The sequence below is a fragment of the Kwoniella dendrophila genome, chromosome 4, assembly GCF_036810415.1.
Source record: "Kwoniella dendrophila CBS 6074 chromosome 4, complete sequence".
NCBI lineage: Eukaryota > Fungi > Basidiomycota > Tremellomycetes > Tremellales > Cryptococcaceae > Kwoniella > Kwoniella dendrophila.
In genome coordinates this window covers 1,850,182-1,870,810 of record NC_089479.1, presented here as the reverse complement: position 1 = coordinate 1,870,810, position 20,629 = coordinate 1,850,182, and the positions used below count along the sequence as shown (strand labels likewise).

The 20,629-nt window shown below is 36.1% G+C and overlaps 7 protein-coding genes across 7 annotated transcripts; 4 read left to right on the top strand and 3 right to left on the bottom strand.

The window, feature by feature from the left end:
• Positions 1 to 228: 228 nt before the first annotated feature.
• Positions 229 to 3,146, top strand: L201_003782 (elongation factor 2; the record flags this gene model as incomplete). Its single annotated transcript, XM_066219533.1, has 7 exons — positions 229 to 232; positions 299 to 437; positions 553 to 656; positions 724 to 811; positions 865 to 2,713; positions 2,782 to 2,857; positions 2,926 to 3,146. 7 exons carry the CDS (start codon positions 229 to 231, stop codon positions 3,144 to 3,146), a joined length of 2,481 nt encoding a protein of 826 aa, XP_066075630.1.
• Positions 3,147 to 3,720: 574 nt separating this feature from the next.
• L201_003781 (uncharacterized protein) lies at positions 3,721 to 4,190 on the top strand (the record flags this gene model as incomplete). Its single annotated transcript, XM_066219532.1, has 2 exons — positions 3,721 to 3,809; positions 4,049 to 4,190. 2 exons carry the CDS (start codon positions 3,721 to 3,723, stop codon positions 4,188 to 4,190), a joined length of 231 nt encoding a protein of 76 aa, XP_066075629.1.
• Positions 4,191 to 4,735: 545 nt separating this feature from the next.
• L201_003780 (uncharacterized protein) lies at positions 4,736 to 5,149 on the top strand (the record flags this gene model as incomplete). The annotated part of the gene is made up of 1 exon (XM_066219531.1): positions 4,736 to 5,149. The coding sequence occupies one exon, from the start codon at positions 4,736 to 4,738 to the stop codon at positions 5,147 to 5,149; it is 414 nt and encodes a 137-aa protein (XP_066075628.1).
• Positions 5,150 to 5,376: 227 nt separating this feature from the next.
• On the bottom strand, positions 5,377 to 6,085 carry L201_003779 (uncharacterized protein; the record flags this gene model as incomplete). The annotated part of the gene is made up of 3 exons (XM_066219530.1): positions 5,377 to 5,547; positions 5,669 to 5,803; positions 5,879 to 6,085. The coding sequence occupies 3 exons, from the start codon at positions 6,083 to 6,085 to the stop codon at positions 5,377 to 5,379; spliced, it is 513 nt and encodes a 170-aa protein (XP_066075627.1).
• Positions 6,086 to 7,560: 1,475 nt separating this feature from the next.
• L201_003778 (uncharacterized protein) lies at positions 7,561 to 10,523 on the bottom strand (the record flags this gene model as incomplete). The annotated part of the gene is made up of 8 exons (XM_066219529.1): positions 7,561 to 7,682; positions 7,954 to 8,682; positions 8,741 to 8,856; positions 8,927 to 9,111; positions 9,197 to 9,251; positions 9,321 to 9,427; positions 9,484 to 9,734; positions 9,809 to 10,523. 8 exons carry the CDS (start codon positions 10,521 to 10,523, stop codon positions 7,561 to 7,563), a joined length of 2,280 nt encoding a protein of 759 aa, XP_066075626.1.
• A 1,289-nt stretch (positions 10,524 to 11,812) lies between these two features.
• L201_003777 (uncharacterized protein) lies at positions 11,813 to 12,634 on the top strand (the record flags this gene model as incomplete). The annotated part of the gene is made up of 1 exon (XM_066219528.1): positions 11,813 to 12,634. One exon carries the CDS (start codon positions 11,813 to 11,815, stop codon positions 12,632 to 12,634), a length of 822 nt encoding a protein of 273 aa, XP_066075625.1.
• Positions 12,635 to 12,978: 344 nt separating this feature from the next.
• L201_003776 (uncharacterized protein) lies at positions 12,979 to 19,979 on the bottom strand (the record flags this gene model as incomplete). The annotated part of the gene is made up of 13 exons (XM_066219527.1): positions 12,979 to 13,049; positions 13,122 to 15,018; positions 15,078 to 15,286; positions 15,345 to 15,513; positions 15,624 to 15,878; positions 15,972 to 16,153; positions 16,237 to 16,368; positions 16,451 to 16,766; positions 16,841 to 17,005; positions 17,103 to 18,478; positions 18,546 to 18,660; positions 18,803 to 19,702; positions 19,872 to 19,979. The coding sequence occupies 13 exons, from the start codon at positions 19,977 to 19,979 to the stop codon at positions 12,979 to 12,981; spliced, it is 5,895 nt and encodes a 1,964-aa protein (XP_066075624.1).
• Positions 19,980 to 20,629: the final 650 nt, after the last annotated feature.

Sequence of the window (20,629 nt, the reverse complement as noted above, 5' to 3'; positions counted from 1 at the left end):
TAGATAATACGAAGGAAGAGATACGCTAGATGCCATGAAGGCGCGAGATAAAATATGCTTGTGGCATATTGTGGCACATCAAAACTTTATCGTTCTCTCTGGTTTTTCGGTCGATTTTCTTCATTTTTAAAACTCTTCAACACTCTTCAACATCCCTCAACACTTCATACATGCAATAGATGCTGATAGACATGCTTTAGCTTCACCGTAGACGAGATAAGGGCTTTAATGGGTTCGTCCTTTCTCATCAATGGTGAAGCTCGAAGCTAATTTTGACTTGAATTTTTCGGATTTTTAGACAAGCCAACCAACATCAGAAACATGTCGGTTATTGCCCATGTAGATCACGGTAAATCCACCCTTACCGATTCATTGGTATCAAAAGCTGGTATTATCGCTTCTGCCAAAGCTGGTGAAATGAGATTCACCGATACTAGGTGAGTTATTCGATACTTTTCCGATTGAGAAAGTGAAGATCATACAGAGGAAATTCCACACACCTGATGTCTTTGAAGAATAAGTCGCTAATACCTCTCCCTTTGCTCATTATAGACAAGATGAAATTGATCGAGGTATTACCATTAAATCAACTGCTATCTCAATGTATTTCCCTCTTCCAAAAGAAGATGTAGAAGACGTTCAACAAAAAACCGATGGTGAGTTCAGGTAACTGATCAATGTTATTTGAAACTTGAAAACTGACCCCTTTTCATCATTTTCCAGGTAACGAATTCTTGGTCAACTTGATCGATTCACCAGGTCACGTCGATTTCTCTTCAGAAGTCACTGCTGCTCTCCGAGTTACCGATGGGTAAGTGTGTTGTAAAATCTCGTTCAGATTCAAACACTAATTTTTCTGTACAGTGCTTTAGTCGTTGTCGATTGTGTTGAAGGTGTCTGTGTACAAACCGAAACCGTCCTCCGACAATCTTTAGGTGAAAGAGTAAAACCCGTTCTTATCATCAACAAAGTTGACCGAGCTTTACTCGAATTACAAGTCTCTAAAGAAGATTTATACCAATCTTTCTGTAGAACTATCGAATCAGTTAACGTCATTATCTCCACCTACACTGATCCAGTTCTCGGTGACACTCAAGTCTACCCAGAAAAAGGTACCGTCGCTTTCGGTTCCGGTTTACACGGTTGGGCTTTCTCTTTAAGACAATTCGCCGCCCGATACTCCAAGAAATTCGGTGTTGACAAAAACAAGCTCATGCCTAAATTATGGGGTGACAACTACTTCAACGCTAAAACCAAGAAATGGTCTACCTCAGCTGCTTCAGGTGGTGAAAGAGCTTTCAACATGTTCGTTCTTGACCCAATTTTCAGACTTTTCGATTCAATCATGAACTACAAGAAAGATGAAATACCAACCTTACTTGAAAAACTTGAAATCAAATTATTAGGTGACGAAAAAGATCTTGAAGGTAAACAATTACTTAAAACCGTCATGAAAAAATTCTTACCAGCTGGTGACTCTTTACTTGAAATGATTGTTATCAACCTTCCTTCACCTGTTACCGCTCAACGATACAGAGTCGAAACCCTTTACGAAGGTCCTATGGATGATGAATCAGCTATCGCCATTAGAGATTGTGATCCTAAAGGTCCATTAATGGTTTACGTCTCCAAGATGGTACCAACATCCGATAAAGGTCGATTCTACGCTTTCGGTCGAGTTTTCGCCGGTACCGTATCTTCAGGTCCTAAAGTTAGAATCCAAGGTCCTAACTTCGTTCCAGGTAAAAAAGAAGATTCAGTTGTTAAATCAATTCAAAGAACCGTTCTTATGATGGGTCGATCAACTGAAGCTATTGAAGATTGTCCAGCCGGTAACATTATTGGTTTAGTCGGTGTCGATCAATTCTTACTTAAATCAGGTACTCTTACCACCTCAGAAACCGCCCACAACATGAGAGTCATGAAATTCTCTGTATCTCCTGTCGTTCAAGTCGCCGTTGAATGTAAAAACGCTGCCGATTTACCAAAATTAGTTGAAGGTCTTAAACGATTATCAAAATCTGATCCATGTGTCAAAACTTGGATGGGTGAAAATGGTGAAATTATTGTTGCCGGTGCAGGTGAATTACACTTGGAAATCTGTCTTAACGATTTAGAAAATGATCACGCTGGTGTACCTTTGAGAAAATCTGATCCTGTTGTAGGTTACAGAGAAACTGTTCAAGCTGAATCATCAATGATCGCTTTATCAAAATCACAAAACAAACACAACAGATTATACGTTAAAGCTGAACCATTAGATGAAGAATTAACCAAAGACATTGAAGAAGGTAGAGTTGCACCAAGAGATGATCCAAAAATCAGGGCTAGATACTTGGCCGATACATACGGTTGGGATGTTACCGATGCTAGAAAAATCTGGTGTTTCGGTCCTGATACCACTGGTCCAAACATCATGTTAGATGGTTCAAAGGGTGTACAATACATGAACGAAATTAAAGATTCATGTGTTGCTGCTTTCCAATGGGCAACTAAAGAAGGTGGTGTTTGTGAAGAACCAATGAGAGGTATTAGATACAACATTCTTGATTGTACTTTACACGCAGATGCTATCCACAGAGGTGGTGGTCAAATTATCCCAACTGCTAGAAGAGTATGTTACGCTGCTCAATTACTCGCTAAACCAGGTCTTCAAGAACCTATGTTCTTGGTCGAAATCGCCGTACCAGAATCTGCTCAAGGTGGTGTCTACGTAAGTTCTCTTCTGCTTTTTCAACATCTTAGTACCACAACTAATTTCAACCCCTCTTATCCTTGTAGTCTTGTTTGAACGTCCGAAGAGGTCATGTATTCTCATCAGAACAAAGAATCGGTACCCCAATGTACACCATGAAAGGTAAGCTGTTGCTTCCACTTTTTTTTATTGAAAGATAAACATAGCTAACAATGATCTCTCTCTTACAGCTTACCTCCCTGTATCGGAATCATTCGGTTTCAACGCTGATTTGAGAGCTGCTACCGGTGGACAAGCATTCCCTCAAGCCGTGTTCGATCACTACTCATTACTTAACGGTGATCCAACTGAAGTCGGTACCAAAATCAACGACCTTGCCGTTAAAATCAGAACAAGAAAAGGTCTTAAACCTGATGTACCTCTTTACGACCACTACTACGACAAATTATAAGAGGTTTGTTCATAGGATAAGTTCTGGTTTTTGTAGACAAGTCGCGAAAGGATTCTTTATATTGATATGATGATGCATCTTTGTGTCTATTTCTGCTATATATTGGTTTTCGCCTGTGTCGATCATCTGAGCATTCGTCAGCATGTCTTACTCGACCGCAGAATCTTTCTTGCGGCTGCTATCCTTTCCTGACTCCGGTCTTATTTCAGTATCCATTGTATTTCGGTATCCTTGTCATAAAGAATGTGGCACATTTCGGAACAACAATGCTGAGGTCCTTTCATTCATATACTTGTCACATATTCATCCCCCGTCAAGTCACCTTTCACCAAGCATCCATTCATCAATTGGTTTTCGACTCGATATGAATTTAGAATACCTAATTATCCTTTTAGCTACAGTAATATGATAGAAAATGGGTGACGCAGTCAGTTGAGCTCTGAGAAGGTATATAAGGGGTTTCAACAAAGCCTTTTTCCACGTAATTTTTATATTCCTTATCTAAAACAAATTTCCACATCCTTATCACTTTTTCCAAGTTTCCAATAAATCCACCAATAAATATCTCGACAACATGCCTAATAACGCTACTAACACTTCTACTTCAACTCGTGATGAAGCTATAGAGCTTACAGGTAGTGTTGTACCTGATTTTCAATTATCGTAAGTCCAGCAGTAACTTCATTCAATCTTGATTTTCATTTGATTGTGATTTTCCGTACTGTATATCTGTAGTGGTCAAACGGGTTCTGTACATTGATTCTGTAATAATCAATTGAGCTAATGAACTGTTCTGTGTTTTATCAATGATACTACTCGTACTATACTTGACTTGAAACGATTGACAGTCAAACAAGTCAAACAACACGTGGAACTGATATGTTTATTGTGGTTCGAGATAGAGAACAAACACAAACTGCTCAATACAGATCTGATACCAGATCAGCAGCAAACGCAAATGCAAGTAGACAATCTACAATATCAGGAGGTGCAACCTGTAAATGTGGATTGGGTGCAACTTGTTTTTGCGGTTGCTCTTCTTAGAGTAAAGCGATTCATGTGTACTACACAATCTGGCTACGATACGATCATTGTATCCAGTAGTACAATACGTATATATATATTGGAGGAAGTGTTTCAATTGCAGTAATCGAGTTCACAGTTTACTACATTATGCAATTATTACTATCATTTACCACGGAGAATGAACAGACTGTGGCGCTACTATACTACTGTTTGTTTTGTCTCAAGACATGGTGATATCAGTTCAAATACGGATCTTATGATGTGTAACTCAGTACGGTAGTACGGATTTTTTGTTATGCCTGCGAGCTACAGTATGCGTGCTCAAACACAACAATCAGATGCTTGTTCATAAGATCAGATGATTTTCCCAAATATTGATCCTTTTTTGTCCTTCTTTGCATTTGTAAATAACCTTTCTGTAACAAAAGCATCATTGCTTATTATACACCCGAATTGTTATTTTATAAAAGAGGGCAAATGTGCCAAAGACTTGTTGTCCTGTTTTTCCAATTGATATTTTGAATATCATCTTTGATGAGCTTTGTTTTCATAATTTTGAATTTATGAAATCTGCTGTTTTAGTAAATTTAACCTATTATGGAAGATATAAAAATAGATTATACAAGTATATTAAATTGAATAGTAAAAGAGATGAAGAAATGAAATTGATTATAGGTACAATTTACAATTTAAAACATCGAAGGAAATCTAGACAACAAAGAAGAGAAAGAAGATTCAAGCAGTTTTGCTCCTGTATAAATTATCTAGAATTATCTGATGAAGGTTCAGCTAGATGTTTTGCTGAAATTCTATCAAGCAAAGCAGCTACATCATTCCTCAGTAAAGAGTATTTCAAAAATGTAAAATATCTGATATTAGGTTATGACTTGATGAGATTCTCGGGACAGCCAGATCATGAAGCCATGTTCTCCAGCACCCACGACGTGAAGATGAAAATTTCATGGTCACTCATATAACCTGAAGAGATGATATACCCTCACATATCGTTGATGATTCTAATGAGAAATCTACAGCAGAGTCTTGTGTATGCTGTGGTAAGGCTTAGATCATGATAAATTCAGCTAGTGAGTCATACCTTTTGATTGATTATATGTGACGGAGTTCTAATATCTAAGTAATACATTAAATTCTATAGCTACAATGATATCGATTAACGCCAATTGGATCTGTTCTCAAATTGAAGTCACGATATACTCATTAAATCCATTAATTCTAAAAATTTCTTTCTATTAGTTTTCGATTTTAACATTTTTATTTTCATTTCTTTCTTGTTTTCAATTGATAATCTTTCATATAAGAATGAACCTGATGTACAACCTTGTAAAGCTTGATTTGGCTCTTCTAAAAATGTTACCTATATTGTAAAATAACGACGATTCAGCTATTTGTATTCGGTATAACATACTAAAAGAAGTCGATTACAATTATCAAATAGTAGTGATGTATGTATTTATGTCCAGAGAGCGAAAACTTACATTATAATCAGGTTGATTACAATTTGAATGTGCATCCATACTTGTTATATACCATATATAAGGTGGTGGAAGTTCATTTGAACATTGACAGAAATTTTTATTCTCATACATAAATTGATAACAACCACAAAATTCCTGTTGAACATAATTGAACAAATTAACAAAGAGTCCTAAAACAGAGGAAAATCGATTTTTTCTCTTATAACTTACCAAACAAGTTAAACCTTGAAAATCTAAATTAGCTGTGGTTTCTCCAATATCCTTCATCAAACTGGATGAATTGTCGTCCTCCATATCGCATATCAAAGGTACTCTTAACAATGTTTGTCGAAATCCAGGTAATGGTCCAACTAATCCAAAAATATGACTTAACCACCATGAACCTATTATTGTAGAAGTTATAAATGAGGTGATCATACTGTATTTTATTGATTTCTTGTAACGGAACATGAACTAAGGCAATTAACTTTTCGATAATTGACGTTTTTAACTTTTGACTATATTTTTGGCAAAGGTGTAGTTATTGCAATATTATTCTTCGGTTAATACCTCTGCTTTCAACTAATTTGAATGATAAAGATGTACTGGTTCTTCCTTATAACTGTATAAATGGTAAGTATAAGTATATAGATGTGGTTTGTCAATGTAAAAAAAGAGATATCAACAGAGGTGCTTCTGTTAGTTATACATGAGTTTACATATGATACTTTCCAGAAGTTCTACCTGAAGCTTTTCATATACATGTAAGGTTAGAGAGAAAACAAAAAAAGTAAATTCATTGTGGAGATCTGGAAAGGAGATAAACGGACCGAAGCAAACCGAATAACTAACAAATCGGTTTGTCAAAAGAGTAGTAGTATGTAGCGTCAAGACAAACACCCCAAAGGGTTACAGCTTGTGAATTCGTCTTCATATACTACTGTTTGTTGTTGTGTCGTAGAACTGGTACCTGATTAAGCTTAAACAATATCCTTTAGTTACTGTGTTATGTTGCGAGAAAGATAATTTTTTAAGGGTACACGAATTCTGTACCACACTTATGAGGATACTCCGAGAACGAACGTTGTTTCTTGCATGTACCAGCTTGCTAACTGAAAGCGGTGACGATGAGTTTAGTATACCTTAGCTTTAGCATAATATAAGAATGATCTGTTTTGACCGTCACGCCATAGGCTAAAAAAGTATTTCTTTTGCAGGATGATCGAGACCCATGCGAGGGAGAAAATACAGAAAATGAAGGAGGAGAGCTGTAAAAAATTGGAATGCAAGAAATTGAAAGTTGCGGGACAGGAACCATCCCTTGTACCCACCCCATTTTTATTTATAGCTTTGAATTGTCAGGCGGTGATTTAACGTTACTTGAGCCATAGCTACTTTTAAGGGTCGATCAGCGGGAGGATTTGAGTTGTCAAGCGTAAAATCAGAAGTATTATGAGGAGTGAAGGCTGTCGTACTTCTTTCTAGCTTGTTATACTCGGACCCATCCCCTTTCAAGGATACGTTTTGGTGGAGATAGAATAATTAATAAGTTGTAACGGGAGATCTTCTAGATCGTCCATTTACATTTTTTTGACCAAGGATTTTTGAGTGATTGGAGATTAGGCTTAAATCCGCATCCAAGACGCATCAAACTATGCCACTACTGTACGTATACATAATAATTGCAATGAATATGACTATACTGTATTGATTGCACGATAAATATTACTATACAAAGTTGGCAATATTCTATAATTAATGCCCAAACAATCCGATTATACCTGATAGATTTTGATTAGAGATAAAAAAAGATAAAACAGATACTCGATACAAGATTACAATTAAAGATCCTGAAGACAAAGAAGTAGAGATTCCGATATGAGATGGAGTCGATAGCAGTGGTAGAGCTAAGTCTACGCTCCCAAAGTTTCCTCAAAGAAATCTATACTACTCAATCCTTCCATACAAGATTTCATATTTGACGCTTCACGCACAGCTGATTTTGCGGCTTGAAGTAATTGGACAGGACCACAAACTGGAAAAAAGAGATCAAGTTTAAACGTCAGTCAGGAGGTCGTTATAAAGATGGGATCGCTTGTATTGGACTCGGGCGATGCAACACAGGAGAGTCGAGGCAGAGGAAGAAGAGGAAGGTATTCTTAATGTTCAAGAGAGCAGGAGAGAAGGAGAGAAGGAGAGAAGGAGAGAAGGAGGCAAAGGTCAATCAAAGGAGGGAAGAGGGAGGGTAAGTGATGATAGCATTCACAATTTCTGAGCACAATCGCAGATAAAACGGTAAAACCTACCAGAAACATTCATTGGACCATCCGAAGATTCAGCATCATTTTGAATTATCTTATTCAATTTTGCTCTACCTTTTTTCCAATTAACTTTTTCTGCGGTTTGAGATGATAAACCATATTTAGCTAAAACAATTTGTCTTTTTGGTAAATAAATTGAACCTTCATCTCTTGATTCAGTATTTAATGGTGTTGTTGGAGCACAAGTTCTACATCCTTCATCCCAACTATTTCTATTTCTACTTTCATTGTTGACATTTTCACTATTTCTTAAAGCTAATATTCTAGGTCCAACTTCATTCAAAGTTTCATTTATACTATTTAAATTCATATTGAAATTATTCATATTTAGTTCAGGTACAGGTAATTCAGGTGGCCAAGGTTCATCAGATGAATGTGTTTTCGTTACATAAATATCAATCACCACATCGATGTCTTCTTCAAGAGAATCCTGTATACCTTGATTTAGCAAAGGTGCAATCCATTCGATATCTTCTGCGTGTCTAATATGCCAAACTAAATGTAATTTCTTTACAGCAGATTTACCTTTTTTAACGTTTTGAAGTATTTGCAAGAAATGTCCACAAACAAATGTCACACCTGTTCCTCCAGCTACTAATAATACAGTTGAATATGAATCAAGGGAATGTGGATAACCATATGGACCTTCGATGTATAATGGGATGTTGGTTGTCAGATCGGAAGTAAGTGCAGCGTGAAGTCGCTTTGTAAAACCTGTAAAAGGGAAAAGTATGAGTATATTTATCACTCGAAAGCTTACATCAAGACTTACCGGTATGTACTCGAATCAAAAAGTAAGCTTCGTTGGAGATGTCTGTAGGAACATTGGCGATCGAGAAAGGGTGAGATTCGTGCGGGAGTCCAGATATAGATGGAGCGGAGATGAAGCTGGATTTACAGATAATACAGTTGTCAGATGTAAATCCTTGTTTCAGAAACATGCAATCATATAGCTTACGCATGTTGACCAGCTTTCCAATGAAAATTGTCCCTCGTTATCTTTACTCGCAATACATCATGGTCCAACATTTCGATCCTGCAATCTCCAGCTGAATTCCATTGAGTTGGATGATGGAAGTTGTTCTGGTATATCACTTGTGCGAATCGCAAGAATCGATCGAAGATCCAAATCACCATAGCGGGCTGTATATAGGATAATATGAATTAGCTTAACGTGTTTCATCCACGATAGTAGAAATACTGATCATGAATCAAGTCCACCACTTACGATAACCCATTGACCAAGCCAATGCCAGTGAAACCAGGCGCCGACGAGATACATTCTACGTTATACGATGCCAAATCAGCTTGCAATTTGTGAGGTACGACTCTGGGGGACTAGCTGAACATACATAGTGAAGATAATATGAGAAGCCAAGAAAAACTCATAAGCCATTCTTCGAATAAACCTGAAACTGGTCAACCAAAGCATAGTGAATCCCAAAAGAGCAGCGATACCCTACAAGATCTATTCATTAGCATTATTGGTATGCGAAATATCAACGGCGCACTCACACATAACAAATATGGTCTAAAATCTCTTGCTTCCCATACTCTGGGTGTCCACAGTATAGCATGACCCCAACTTGTCAATAGACAAACTCTTGAACTTGCTCGATGTAAATAGTTCAGCTTTTGATACGTTATACCAGTAAGGGATGATATTGGATTGTTTTTGCTGACTAGAAGGAGAATGATAGGTAATTGAGAGAATGACATGATTCCGAATCGATTAGCAATATTGTCGTTTCGTAAAGGGAACCAAGCTAGATCAAAGATAGGACTTGATATTAGCTGCTTTCGAGTGAGTTCGGATAACCAAGATTGATCAGATACTTACAATCTGCCAGATGTAAACACAGATATAGATAGACAGTGCAGTAAAGAATTGTAAAAGCAGCGTCCATAACAGTATCTGGACCATATAACCACCAAGGGAAACTTCTTAGATACATCGTGTTTCTAAAAGTTGCCGATAAACCGGTTATTGTTCTTCTCAACACATTTGGTATTGGTTTCGTATTGAGCTTTATATTTGAGATTGAAGATTGTGATGTGTTTAGAGGTTGATTTTCACCTTGATCATTACCAATATCATCTTCATTGTCATTGATATTTGCGTTCGTATTCGTGTTTGAATAAGAATAATCACTATCACTATGATCTAATATGGGTTTATATATAGTTGTTGAATTTAATTTTCGTATTATTCTTCTTTTCCTATAACTATGTTTCATTTGTCTAAATATATGTAAAGTTGCTATTAATAGAAATACACTTATAATCCAATACCAACTATAAGGCATAACGTAAAATTTGTACATGACTGGTCCATCATGTCCTTCTAAATGATGATGTTCATGATCATGTGTTAAATTATGTGTTGATCCATTACTATGACCAGGTATTATCGAAGGATAGGTAGATGGGAGTATAGGTAAAATTGATGAAGGTGATAAGATGGAGGTAGAGAATGATGATGATGTCGCTGTTATCGAGACATCGTCAGGAAGTGAGGGCATAATGAAGGTTTGTTGAGGTTGGTGATCTGTCATTTTGATTGTAAGATATTTAGTTATACAGTCTATGTGGAAATGTGATTTCGATCAAGGTAGAGATGATAGTAGCAAATAGCAAATAACATATAGTAAAGTTTCTTCTGAATATCTCTCAAGCAGGTAGATTGGGCATTGATAACGACAATTATGAGGTAGTAGGATATGACAGCAGAAGATGTTTGGTCATCGTATGGAGACACAACGATAGTGAGAAAGACAATGATCCAAAACAAGAAAGAATCGAATAAATCATACGAAAATGAATGAAATAAAGGTAAAATTGACTTACCTCGTGAAACACCATATCTTAGCATAACATTCTCTTGTTATTTCTTCTCTATCCCATGCACTGATCACCAATAGTCCGATAGGTGAAAAAATAAAGCCTAAACTTGTACCCTATATCGACCGATGATAATTGTAATCAGATAACTGCAGAAAAAAGGCGCTGAAACCAAAAAAGGGGGTAAGAGGGAAGGAAAGGAAAGTTGATTGGATGTCAAAGCTTTAATCCGTAATCTGATAAGCCCAAAGGTAGTAGTGTTTCGGCGAGTGATAGGGCGCAGCACAAGTGTATTTGTATGGTAATTTGTATAATATAAATGAAAGTTGACTGTGTAGAGTGATGGTGTGACTAATTTGTAAAGCCAAGTCCTTTGATTTCGGCCGGTTATCAGATATCTTGTTACTGTTTTTTTTATCAGATAGCATAAAACACGAGACATGGAAAAACCTCTCACTGTACGTGGTATGTGCGTACTACGGTGTACTATTATTGTACAACTATGAGGCAATTCAGGGTAATAATATCCCAAATCCAGTAAACATCCATCATCGTGGGATCAAAAACATGGAGTTCAGACGTTCAGACGTTCAGACGTTCAGACTGCGTTTGTGGCGGAATTGTTTGGAACCGCCTGTTGCGCTTAATTGAATGTGTACTCGTCAATTTCGATTAGTACATCATTGATGCTCTCAGCAATAACTCTTGGCGATAGCGACGAAGAGACGTAGATTAGTAAGCTGGAATGCTTGTTTGTTGAATGCCCCAGTGGTCATTGCATGGAAAAAGGTGTGAGAGAGGGAGTCAATTTCGACCGAATATGAATGTATATATATGTTCTTTATCGGTGATCCCCGAAGTGTTCACCCGATGTTTGGTTCTGGTAACTTTGAACAAAATTTGAAAACAACTTTTTGTTCTGCCCTCTTGATATTCTGTTTGTTTGCTGGCGTAAGTTATCATTTGCCCCCTATCCAGCAATTACCCCTCAACAAATGATAAAATGCCAATACGAACAGCAACAGATTTCTCTTCAGCTGAATATTGGTCAAAACGATTTGAAAATGAAAATTCATTTGAATGGTTAATATCTGATGAAAAATTGTTACCATTTATTGAAGAATATTTACCTAGCTCAGAAGGTATAGACGAAAGATTTAATATATTACATTTTGGTTCAGGTACTTCATCATTAGGTTCATCAATTCAGAATCATTGTAAGAATAGTAATTGTGATAATAAAATACAAGTTTATGATTCAGATTATGTTCAAACACCTTCATCGTCATCGTCATCATCATCGTCAACATCAACTGTACCTTTCTTATTAATGGATATATTATCTTTAAAATCTATCAAAGAAAATACACCAAAAGATATAAATTTGAATAAATGGGATTTAATAATTGATAAATCAACATGTGATGCAATTTCATGTGGATCGTCATTATCACCATCTAATTTATTCCCTTCGAAAGAAGAAGAAGAAGAAGAAGAAGATGAGGATATGATATCTCATCATGAAGAACCTGTAAATAGATTATTATATAATTTATCTAAAACAATTATAAAAGGTGGTAAATGGTTATCAATTTCATATTCTTCAAATAGATTTCATATTGATAATAATAATAATAGTGAAAATCGAAATGAAGGAAATGCTTTAATGGTACAACAATATGGATGGAAATTAATTGAAAAAAAATTAATTTCAACAACTTATTTACCAAATGGTAAATCTATAAAAGATTTTAAAACTGGTAAAGAACGTATTGTACATGAACCTGAAACTGGTGTATGGTTATATGTTTTAGAAAGGATATAAAAATAGAATACAATTGAAGAGATAATTGTTATTATTAAATATCATACCCAGTACCCAGCATATAAGCAATATTTTATAGCGATTAGCGATTAACGAATATTCGTAACGATCATAACGATGATAAATGTCAATATGCATATTGTACAATATATAGTAAATAATAAATAATGATAAAATATGCGAAGAAGAAAAAAAATGAAATTGAATTTCTTACGAAATAACATGATTAACATGACTATTTATATATGTACAGTATAACAAGTCACAAATGTTGTTTCATTTAAAATGAAATATGCGACAACTTTCCTTAAAACTTGCTTAAGTCCTTGACAAGAATTTCTCAACTAAATAGGTAATCCATCTGGACCTAAAGCAATTTTAACTTTTTTCTTTTGTGGTTTCTTTCCACTCGAACCTATTTTATCGTAATTATAAAGTGGTTATTAGCCGAGACCTTCAAGGATTATTAAGCTGATGTAGAACTTACCCTCAGGAGCTGTTTTCCTTTTAGCATTATTAGCTTTTTTCTTTGTACTACTACCATTTTCTTCTGGTGTTGAAGTTCCACCATTAGTTGTTGTAATACCTCCCCCACCACCTCCACCAGTAGAATCATTATCACCATAATCTTCATCTTCATTATTACCTGTACCTTTATTTGGATTTTTGAAGAATCCATCATCTTCTTCATCATCATTTTGTAAGTTATCCAATGAATCACCAAATCCTGATCTAATATTAGATCTTGAATTGATATTGATTGTAGTTGGGGCGATATAACCATGAGATTCAGCTTGTTTCCTTTTAGCAACAGATTCAGCTAATTCTTCATCATCCATAAACAATGAAGCTATTTCTGATGGTTTTGCAACATCTGATATTGATTTTGTACCAACAACTATATCTTGTACATCTTTTTTAGCTCTAGCCATTTTTAATATTCTTTCTTCAATTGTACCTCTTGAAATTAATCTATAAACTGTAACTTGTTTAGTTTGTCCAACTCTATGTGCTCTATCCATTGCTTGTGCATCTGAAGATGGATTCCAATCATGATCATAAAAAATTACTGTATCAGCAGCAGTTAAATTAATACCTAAACCACCTGCTCTTGTACTTAGACAGAAAACGAATATATCAGGATTGGTTTGCCAAGAAGTAACCATATCTCTTCTTTCACCTATAGGTGAACTACCATCTAATCTTAGGTATTTATATTGTCTAAAGATTAAATATTCTTCTATTAAGTCCATCATTTTGGTCATTTGGAAATATAGTAAAACTCTATGTTGACCATCTTTAAGTTCCCTCAATAGATCATCTAATCTTGATAATTTTGATGAATCAACAATTAATCTTTTCGTTGGTGGAATCTTTAAACTGGATTTTGGAATTTGTTCTAAAGATGAATATCCAATTAACCCTTCTGCCTTTATATCTTCATTGTTGTTTGTTAAATACTGAAGACGCTTATAGGAGTCTTGATCATCAATTTCAGAAGGACTTAATCCATACATGACTTCCTTCAATAATGGATCTTCTGTCAAACGATCTTGATAATTCAAATAAGCTCTATTCGATATGATAGGTTTGATTAATGGTGCTATAACTTGATCTTGGGCAAATCTAGTATCAGGTCTAGATAAAAATGATTGATTCCATACTCTAGTTGTTATATCTCTTAAAGGTATTTCATTACCAGGTGAAGAAGAATGAGGTACTTTTGCTGGAATGTTGAATTTGTTTTTTCTTGATGTTGATGCAGCGAAATCATTTTCATTTATATATGAACTATCATGTATTTTCTTCGACATTGAAGATGATTCTGTCAAAATTGATACGAGAGGATGAGATTTAGCTGATTTGGAAATATCTGATATAGATGGATTATTTGTAAATTTGATGAAACCGAATTGATTGTCTACTGGATTCTGTTGATTGTTTTTAAATTGATTATTTATCCAATCTTGATTCCAGATATTCATTAAATTCTTAAGAACATAAGTATCACTGCCAGCTAAAGAGTTTTCACTTGGTAGATTAATTTTTCCACCATCTGTCCATATTAATCTAGGTAAATCAACCTGTACAGCATTTTTAGCTGAATCAGGTAAATACAATTGATCACCTTCTCTAGCAAGGTTACCTGATTGTGAAAAACTACCAAACATATATGGTGATACAACATCTGCTCTTTCGAATAAATCTGGATGATTACATACTTTTCTGAATTGCATTACTAAATTCATCAAATTCTTTGTACCTGATGTTTCAGTTGCATTGTTAGCTTGAGCAATCAGATCTGAGATCGATACCCTTTGTCGAAGTGCTTTGTAGATGTTTCGCTGACGTTGAGAAAGATCGACGAGGAGATCAATTTCAATCTGCGAGCAGAAGATCAATCAGCATTGCCTTACTATAGATTAGCTAATCAGCGACTTACCTTATCACCCAATTCCTTTTGCACGTGCTTCTTGACTCTTCGCAACATGAAGGGCTTCAAGATCATGTGTAACCTTTTAAGTTGTTCAGGTTTAAGTGAACCACCAGAACCTCCAGCAGCATTTTCGATATCTTTGGAGAACCATTCTGAGAACTCTTCATGGGAATCGAACAACGAAGGCATGATAAAATGCAGTAAAGCCCATAATTCTGCCACACAATTGTCAGCTGTTACTCCATAAACAGAAAATGGCATTGAGCAGCTTACCATGCATTGAGTTCTGTATTGGTGTACCAGTCAAAAGTAATCTATTTCTACAGTGTAACGATAAAAGAGACTTCCATCTAGCACTCGAAGAAGATTTAATTGCTTGAGCTTCGTCTAAAATCATATATTGCCATTTCATACCTTGCAGGTACTTTTCATCTTGGACGGCCTGTCATACCGAATAAAAGACGTTCATCAGTTCTTCCGATATATAAAACAAGTGATACTTCGAAAAGGATGAAAGTATCATAAGGGACGATGCGAATCAAGTAAACTTACCAATTGATAACTAGTAACTAAAATATGGAAAGGTGAACTTTCATTAAACGTTTGATTTTTTCTTGACCAAATTCTTCTTAAAGTTTCTCTATCTTTTGGACTACCCCAATAAGGTAAAGCTTTTAATCTAGGTACGAATCTAGCTAATTCTTGTTGCCAATTATGTAATGTTGATGAAGGTGCAATTACAAGGAAAGGTCCCCATAAATTGTGAACTTCAGCTAAATATGCAAGTAAAGAAATTGATTGAATGGTCTAAATAAAACGTATGTTAGCTATCTTCCTCAAGCAAATCAAAGAGAATTTGCTTTAGTAGTCAAAAAAAAAGAAAAGCAGGTTGATACTCACTTTACCTAAACCCATTTCATCTGCTAAAATACCATTTATACCTTGTTCATATAAATTACCTAACCAAGTTAAACCTTTCAATTGATATTCTTTCAATTGTGCCATTAACATCTTAGGTTGTGTAATGGTGACTGAGTTTTCGCCCAATGATGGATTTTGGAAATTGAGCTCATCACCGTCCACTGTAGCAGATAAAGATGAATCAGCTTTTGCAAAGCGCCAATACAAAATAGCAGGATTAACACAGCTGATGAACACAACTCACTAGTGTCGTCTTCGGCAGTAGGAGCAGCACGTTGAGCATTAGCTTGATCAAAAGCTGCAGCTTTATCTCTAGCAGCCTGTACAGCAGCTTGAGCACCTCTAGCAGCGTGTCTTCGAAGGTTCTCTTCGTCGTCTGAAGAAGATGAACAGGTAAATCAGTACTGCCTGTCACATCAAAAATTGATAAGATTATCAGAAAGGTAAGAAAAGCTTACCATCATCGTAATCGATATCAGGTAAAACTTCACCACCATCACCTAAACCCAAATCTTCGTTGGGGTGGGTATCATCTTTAGTTTCTTGTGTGATAGTTTCCATTCCTTCAGCTTGTTCAGCTTCAGCGGTTTTAATCTTTTTACCGATGAAATGACTATATAATTCAGTTTGAGTCAACAAGAAATTCAATTTTCTTGCTTGTCTCTTTGATTCTCTTGCTTCTTCTTCTTGTTTGGCTTTTTCCAATGCTTCTTTCTCAGCTTTCTTACGAGCTATCAATTCTTCTTTTTCATTCTTTTTCCAATAAACAAGCATCTATGACAAGTACAGATAAATAGTCAGCTATTCTGATGCCTTTCATCGGACACATAGGATCAAGATTAGCTTACCTCTTTAACAACTCGTTTAGCTTTCGATATTGAGTCTCTGACGTTTTTGGTCCTTTGAGTGAGTTTCAGGTTCCTCTGTCCATGACCATTTCTTACAGCAGCTTGGATACGTCTAGCAGCAGATTGTTTCACCGTAGTATCATAACCTTGATATACTCGGTAGATCTGAAAAAAAAGAGGACATCATCAGTCAATGAATATTCGACTTAGGGTTATCATCTTATTTACTGAACATAAGTAATCGGAATAGTATTCAACTTACCTTAGGCACATCTCTAACCACGTTATTCCAAACCATTTTCTGCAAATCTTCAACTAAATTGAATCTGACATGAGCTTCAGCTACAGATATACCTCTTGGATCATATGAATTTGGAGCTGGACCAGGTGGTTTTTCAGGTATAGGTTCAGGTAAAATTTCAGTTGATGCAAATGGTAAATCGTTCATTGAAATGACTTCTTCTTCTGCTGTTAAAACTTGTTGATCAACTTGAATAATTTCTTTTTTCTTATTATTACCTTTTTCTTTTGTTGGAGTTTCAATATTATTATTATTGGACGAAGAAGAAGAAGGTTGAGGTGCAATTGCAATTAATCTTTCACCTCCTTTCTTTGATTTTCCATTTCCTCCTATTGTTGGTGTTGATGAAGATTTATCTTTCTTTTTATCTTTACCTTTCTCCTTTTCTTGTTCCAAGTCAGGTTCGTTTGGTTCTGGTTTCTCTTCTTTCTCTTTTTCTGGTTTAGCTGGTCTTGTCCATCTACCTTTACCTACACCAGGTTCTTTTGCTTTACTCTTCTTCTTACTTGGATTGACAGTAGAAACACTCTCAATTGCACTTGAACCACCAACTGAATTTGCTCTAGTTGATCTATCTTCATATTCTTCACCTAAAATCATATCTGAATTTCTATGTTGACCTATTTCATCTTCAGAATCGACAAATCTGATTTCTTCTTGATTATCTTCCAATTTTCTTTTTTTAGCTTTAGCTTTACCTCTTTTATTAGGTTTCGTTATCGTTGATTGTTGATGAGATACAGATATATCACCATCTTCATCACCATCACCACCTTCTCCAAGCAAAGCAGCTATATCAGCATCAGTTTCACCACCATTCAAAGTGAAATCACCACCATTTATTGATGCATCGCCGGCATCGGAATCTTCATAATCTCCTCTTTTACCTTTCTTAGACTCAATACCTCTAATTCTTTTCCATCCTTTCGCAGGTCCAGGTTTTTTACGTACGGTACCATCTTTATTTACAGGTGCACCACCATCTTTTTCTTTCATTCTTAACCACATTTCATCTTGAACAGCTTTGACATCGTCTTCTGTCAATCCTGATATATCATTTGATTCAATTTTAGCTATAACTTCTGCTCTTGTCAGACCACAAGGCTTCACTATTGTGTCAGGATCAGTTGATTCTTCTTGAATGATCTCTTCACGATCTGGATCAAGTTCATCATCTTCATCATCGTTGTCACTAAAATCTGGTACAGGTGCATCTGAAGGTGGAAATGGTATAGGTGAAGAAGCTGCTTCGTCTCCTACTAGACCAAGTAGTTCGTCATCCAGAATAGCACCACTCTTCGTGCCAACTTTGGATTTCCGAACGTATTTACGTTTTTCTAGAAGTCAGAAATAAACGTCAGCTTTCTATTTGTCTCCCACGCAAGCAAAAATAAAAAAGCTCACCCCTTGGTTTGGGTTTACCATCTTCTTCGGCTTGATTGGGCATTTGAGGTAAATTGAGAGGTTCATCAGAAGTTAAGTTGGATTTACGAGGTGCTTTCTTGCCGTTTGTAGGGGGCTACGATAAACAGGGTCAGGTAGTATTAGCATTACTATAACACATACTGCAGGGAATTCTCAACAGCTTTCGTAAAGTGGATCAAGCGATTGGGCGATATCGATAAATCATTAAAAACAAACAGGGTTATCAAGAGACTCACCTTATAAACTTGCACGAATTTAATCATTTCCTCAACCTCATCCTCTCTTCTATTCTGATATCTTTTCAAACCCATTTCCCAGATATCTTCATTGCCTAACAATTTATCATCTGGTCTAATTGCTCTTGATGAACTAGGTATTGTTGGAGGTAAGTTAATACTTGACTGTTTGATTGGTGAGACAGATAATGATGATGGTCTAGATCTTGATCTTGTTCTAGTACGCATCAATATATCGTTAGGTGATCTTGATTGTTCCTGTATGTTGATTTCGTCACCATTGCTATAAATTCGAGACCGAGGGAGTGATTGAGATTGAGGGAGTGATGTCGGTTGAGGTAGCGGTGGTGAGATGTATCTCGATTTTCTAGGTGAAGGTGAATTATTGTATGCACCATTCGAAGAATACCTTCTATCTCTAACAGGACCTGAAGGTCCAGATGGATATTCTTCATATCCCCTTTCCCTTTCTCTATCAACATCTAAATCGTGATTTAATAATCTACTATTACCAAAGGCAGATGTAGATGAGGAGGAAGAAGATCCAGTTGGATTAGGTGGTAAGCCTTCATGTGATCTTATCATACCTCTTTCTCTTTCTACTCCGTTACCGTTACTGTTGGCATAAGAAGGAACGAGATTGGGTCGATTACCAAAACCACTTTCATATTCATCATAAACTTTGTCATAATATGCTGCTGTAGCTGTAGATGTTGATACACTTGGACCATCATATACTGATGACCTTTCATATCTATTTGAAGAAGAGGAAGATGCAGGATAAGATGTAGGTGGATCGTATATTGCTCGAGAAATTGCTCGAGGTGGTGAAGGAGGATTTGGATTGACTAATGCTGATAATGACATTCTACCTGATGGAGTAGGTCTAGGAGGTGATGCCTATACAGTAAGATGGATCAGTTTGTAATTCGGTTTAAGTTTCAGTGCAGATGGGGAGACCAAGGAAGGGAATTGAACAACACAGCGAAGGAGCATTTCTCTGGAGTTGATTGCTGTATTTCCTTCTTCCTTTATAACTGGTGATGGTGAATTGTATAATATCACTCACCTCCAATACTCTCCTTTCGACACCATTCATCCCTAATCTGTTCGTTGGTGATCGGCTTGATCCAGAAGAAGGTCTTCGTGTGTAATGAGAATGATGATGTTCCGCCATTTTGTCTTGATTGATATGTTAAAACGGTAAAAGATTGTATCTATCACAACCAATGTAATATTCTTGGGTTGAGGGAGAAACAGGGTTGAATACGAAGCTGAGTTGATGGGTTGACTAACAAGATGACGTGTACGTGATTGTGTTTCTTTCTCTAATATCTTGACAACTTTGTCGGATTGTTGAACTTATGCATGGATCGCTTGTATAAGCGACAGACAGGCTAAACCCAGATGATGCTTATATATGTAGACAAGTTGAAGTGGTATTGAAGTAATGTCTTGCTTGGTGGTTCTTAATGTCAAGCTGTATACATATAGATATACGTGTACAATAAGGTTGATGATTACTTATAGTGGATGATGCATCGTTGGTTCGAGCCGTATGGTGGAAGAGGATGGATATACTATATCAATCAATATGAGGTTAGTATCTATCTATCTATAATGATGATGACAGTGATGGAACCATGAATGGTGGCGAGCAAGAGTCAAATTGTTAGAAATGGTGAATGAGTTTTATTATTCATTGAATGCATAAGATTAATCATCTTTTCTTTTTTAAAGATCTATTTTGTCTGAGGGGGGGGGGAAGGTGTAGTGGGGTTGAACCGTCATCCCTTTCTTTCCGAGATATTTCGTCTTTTTTTGGTT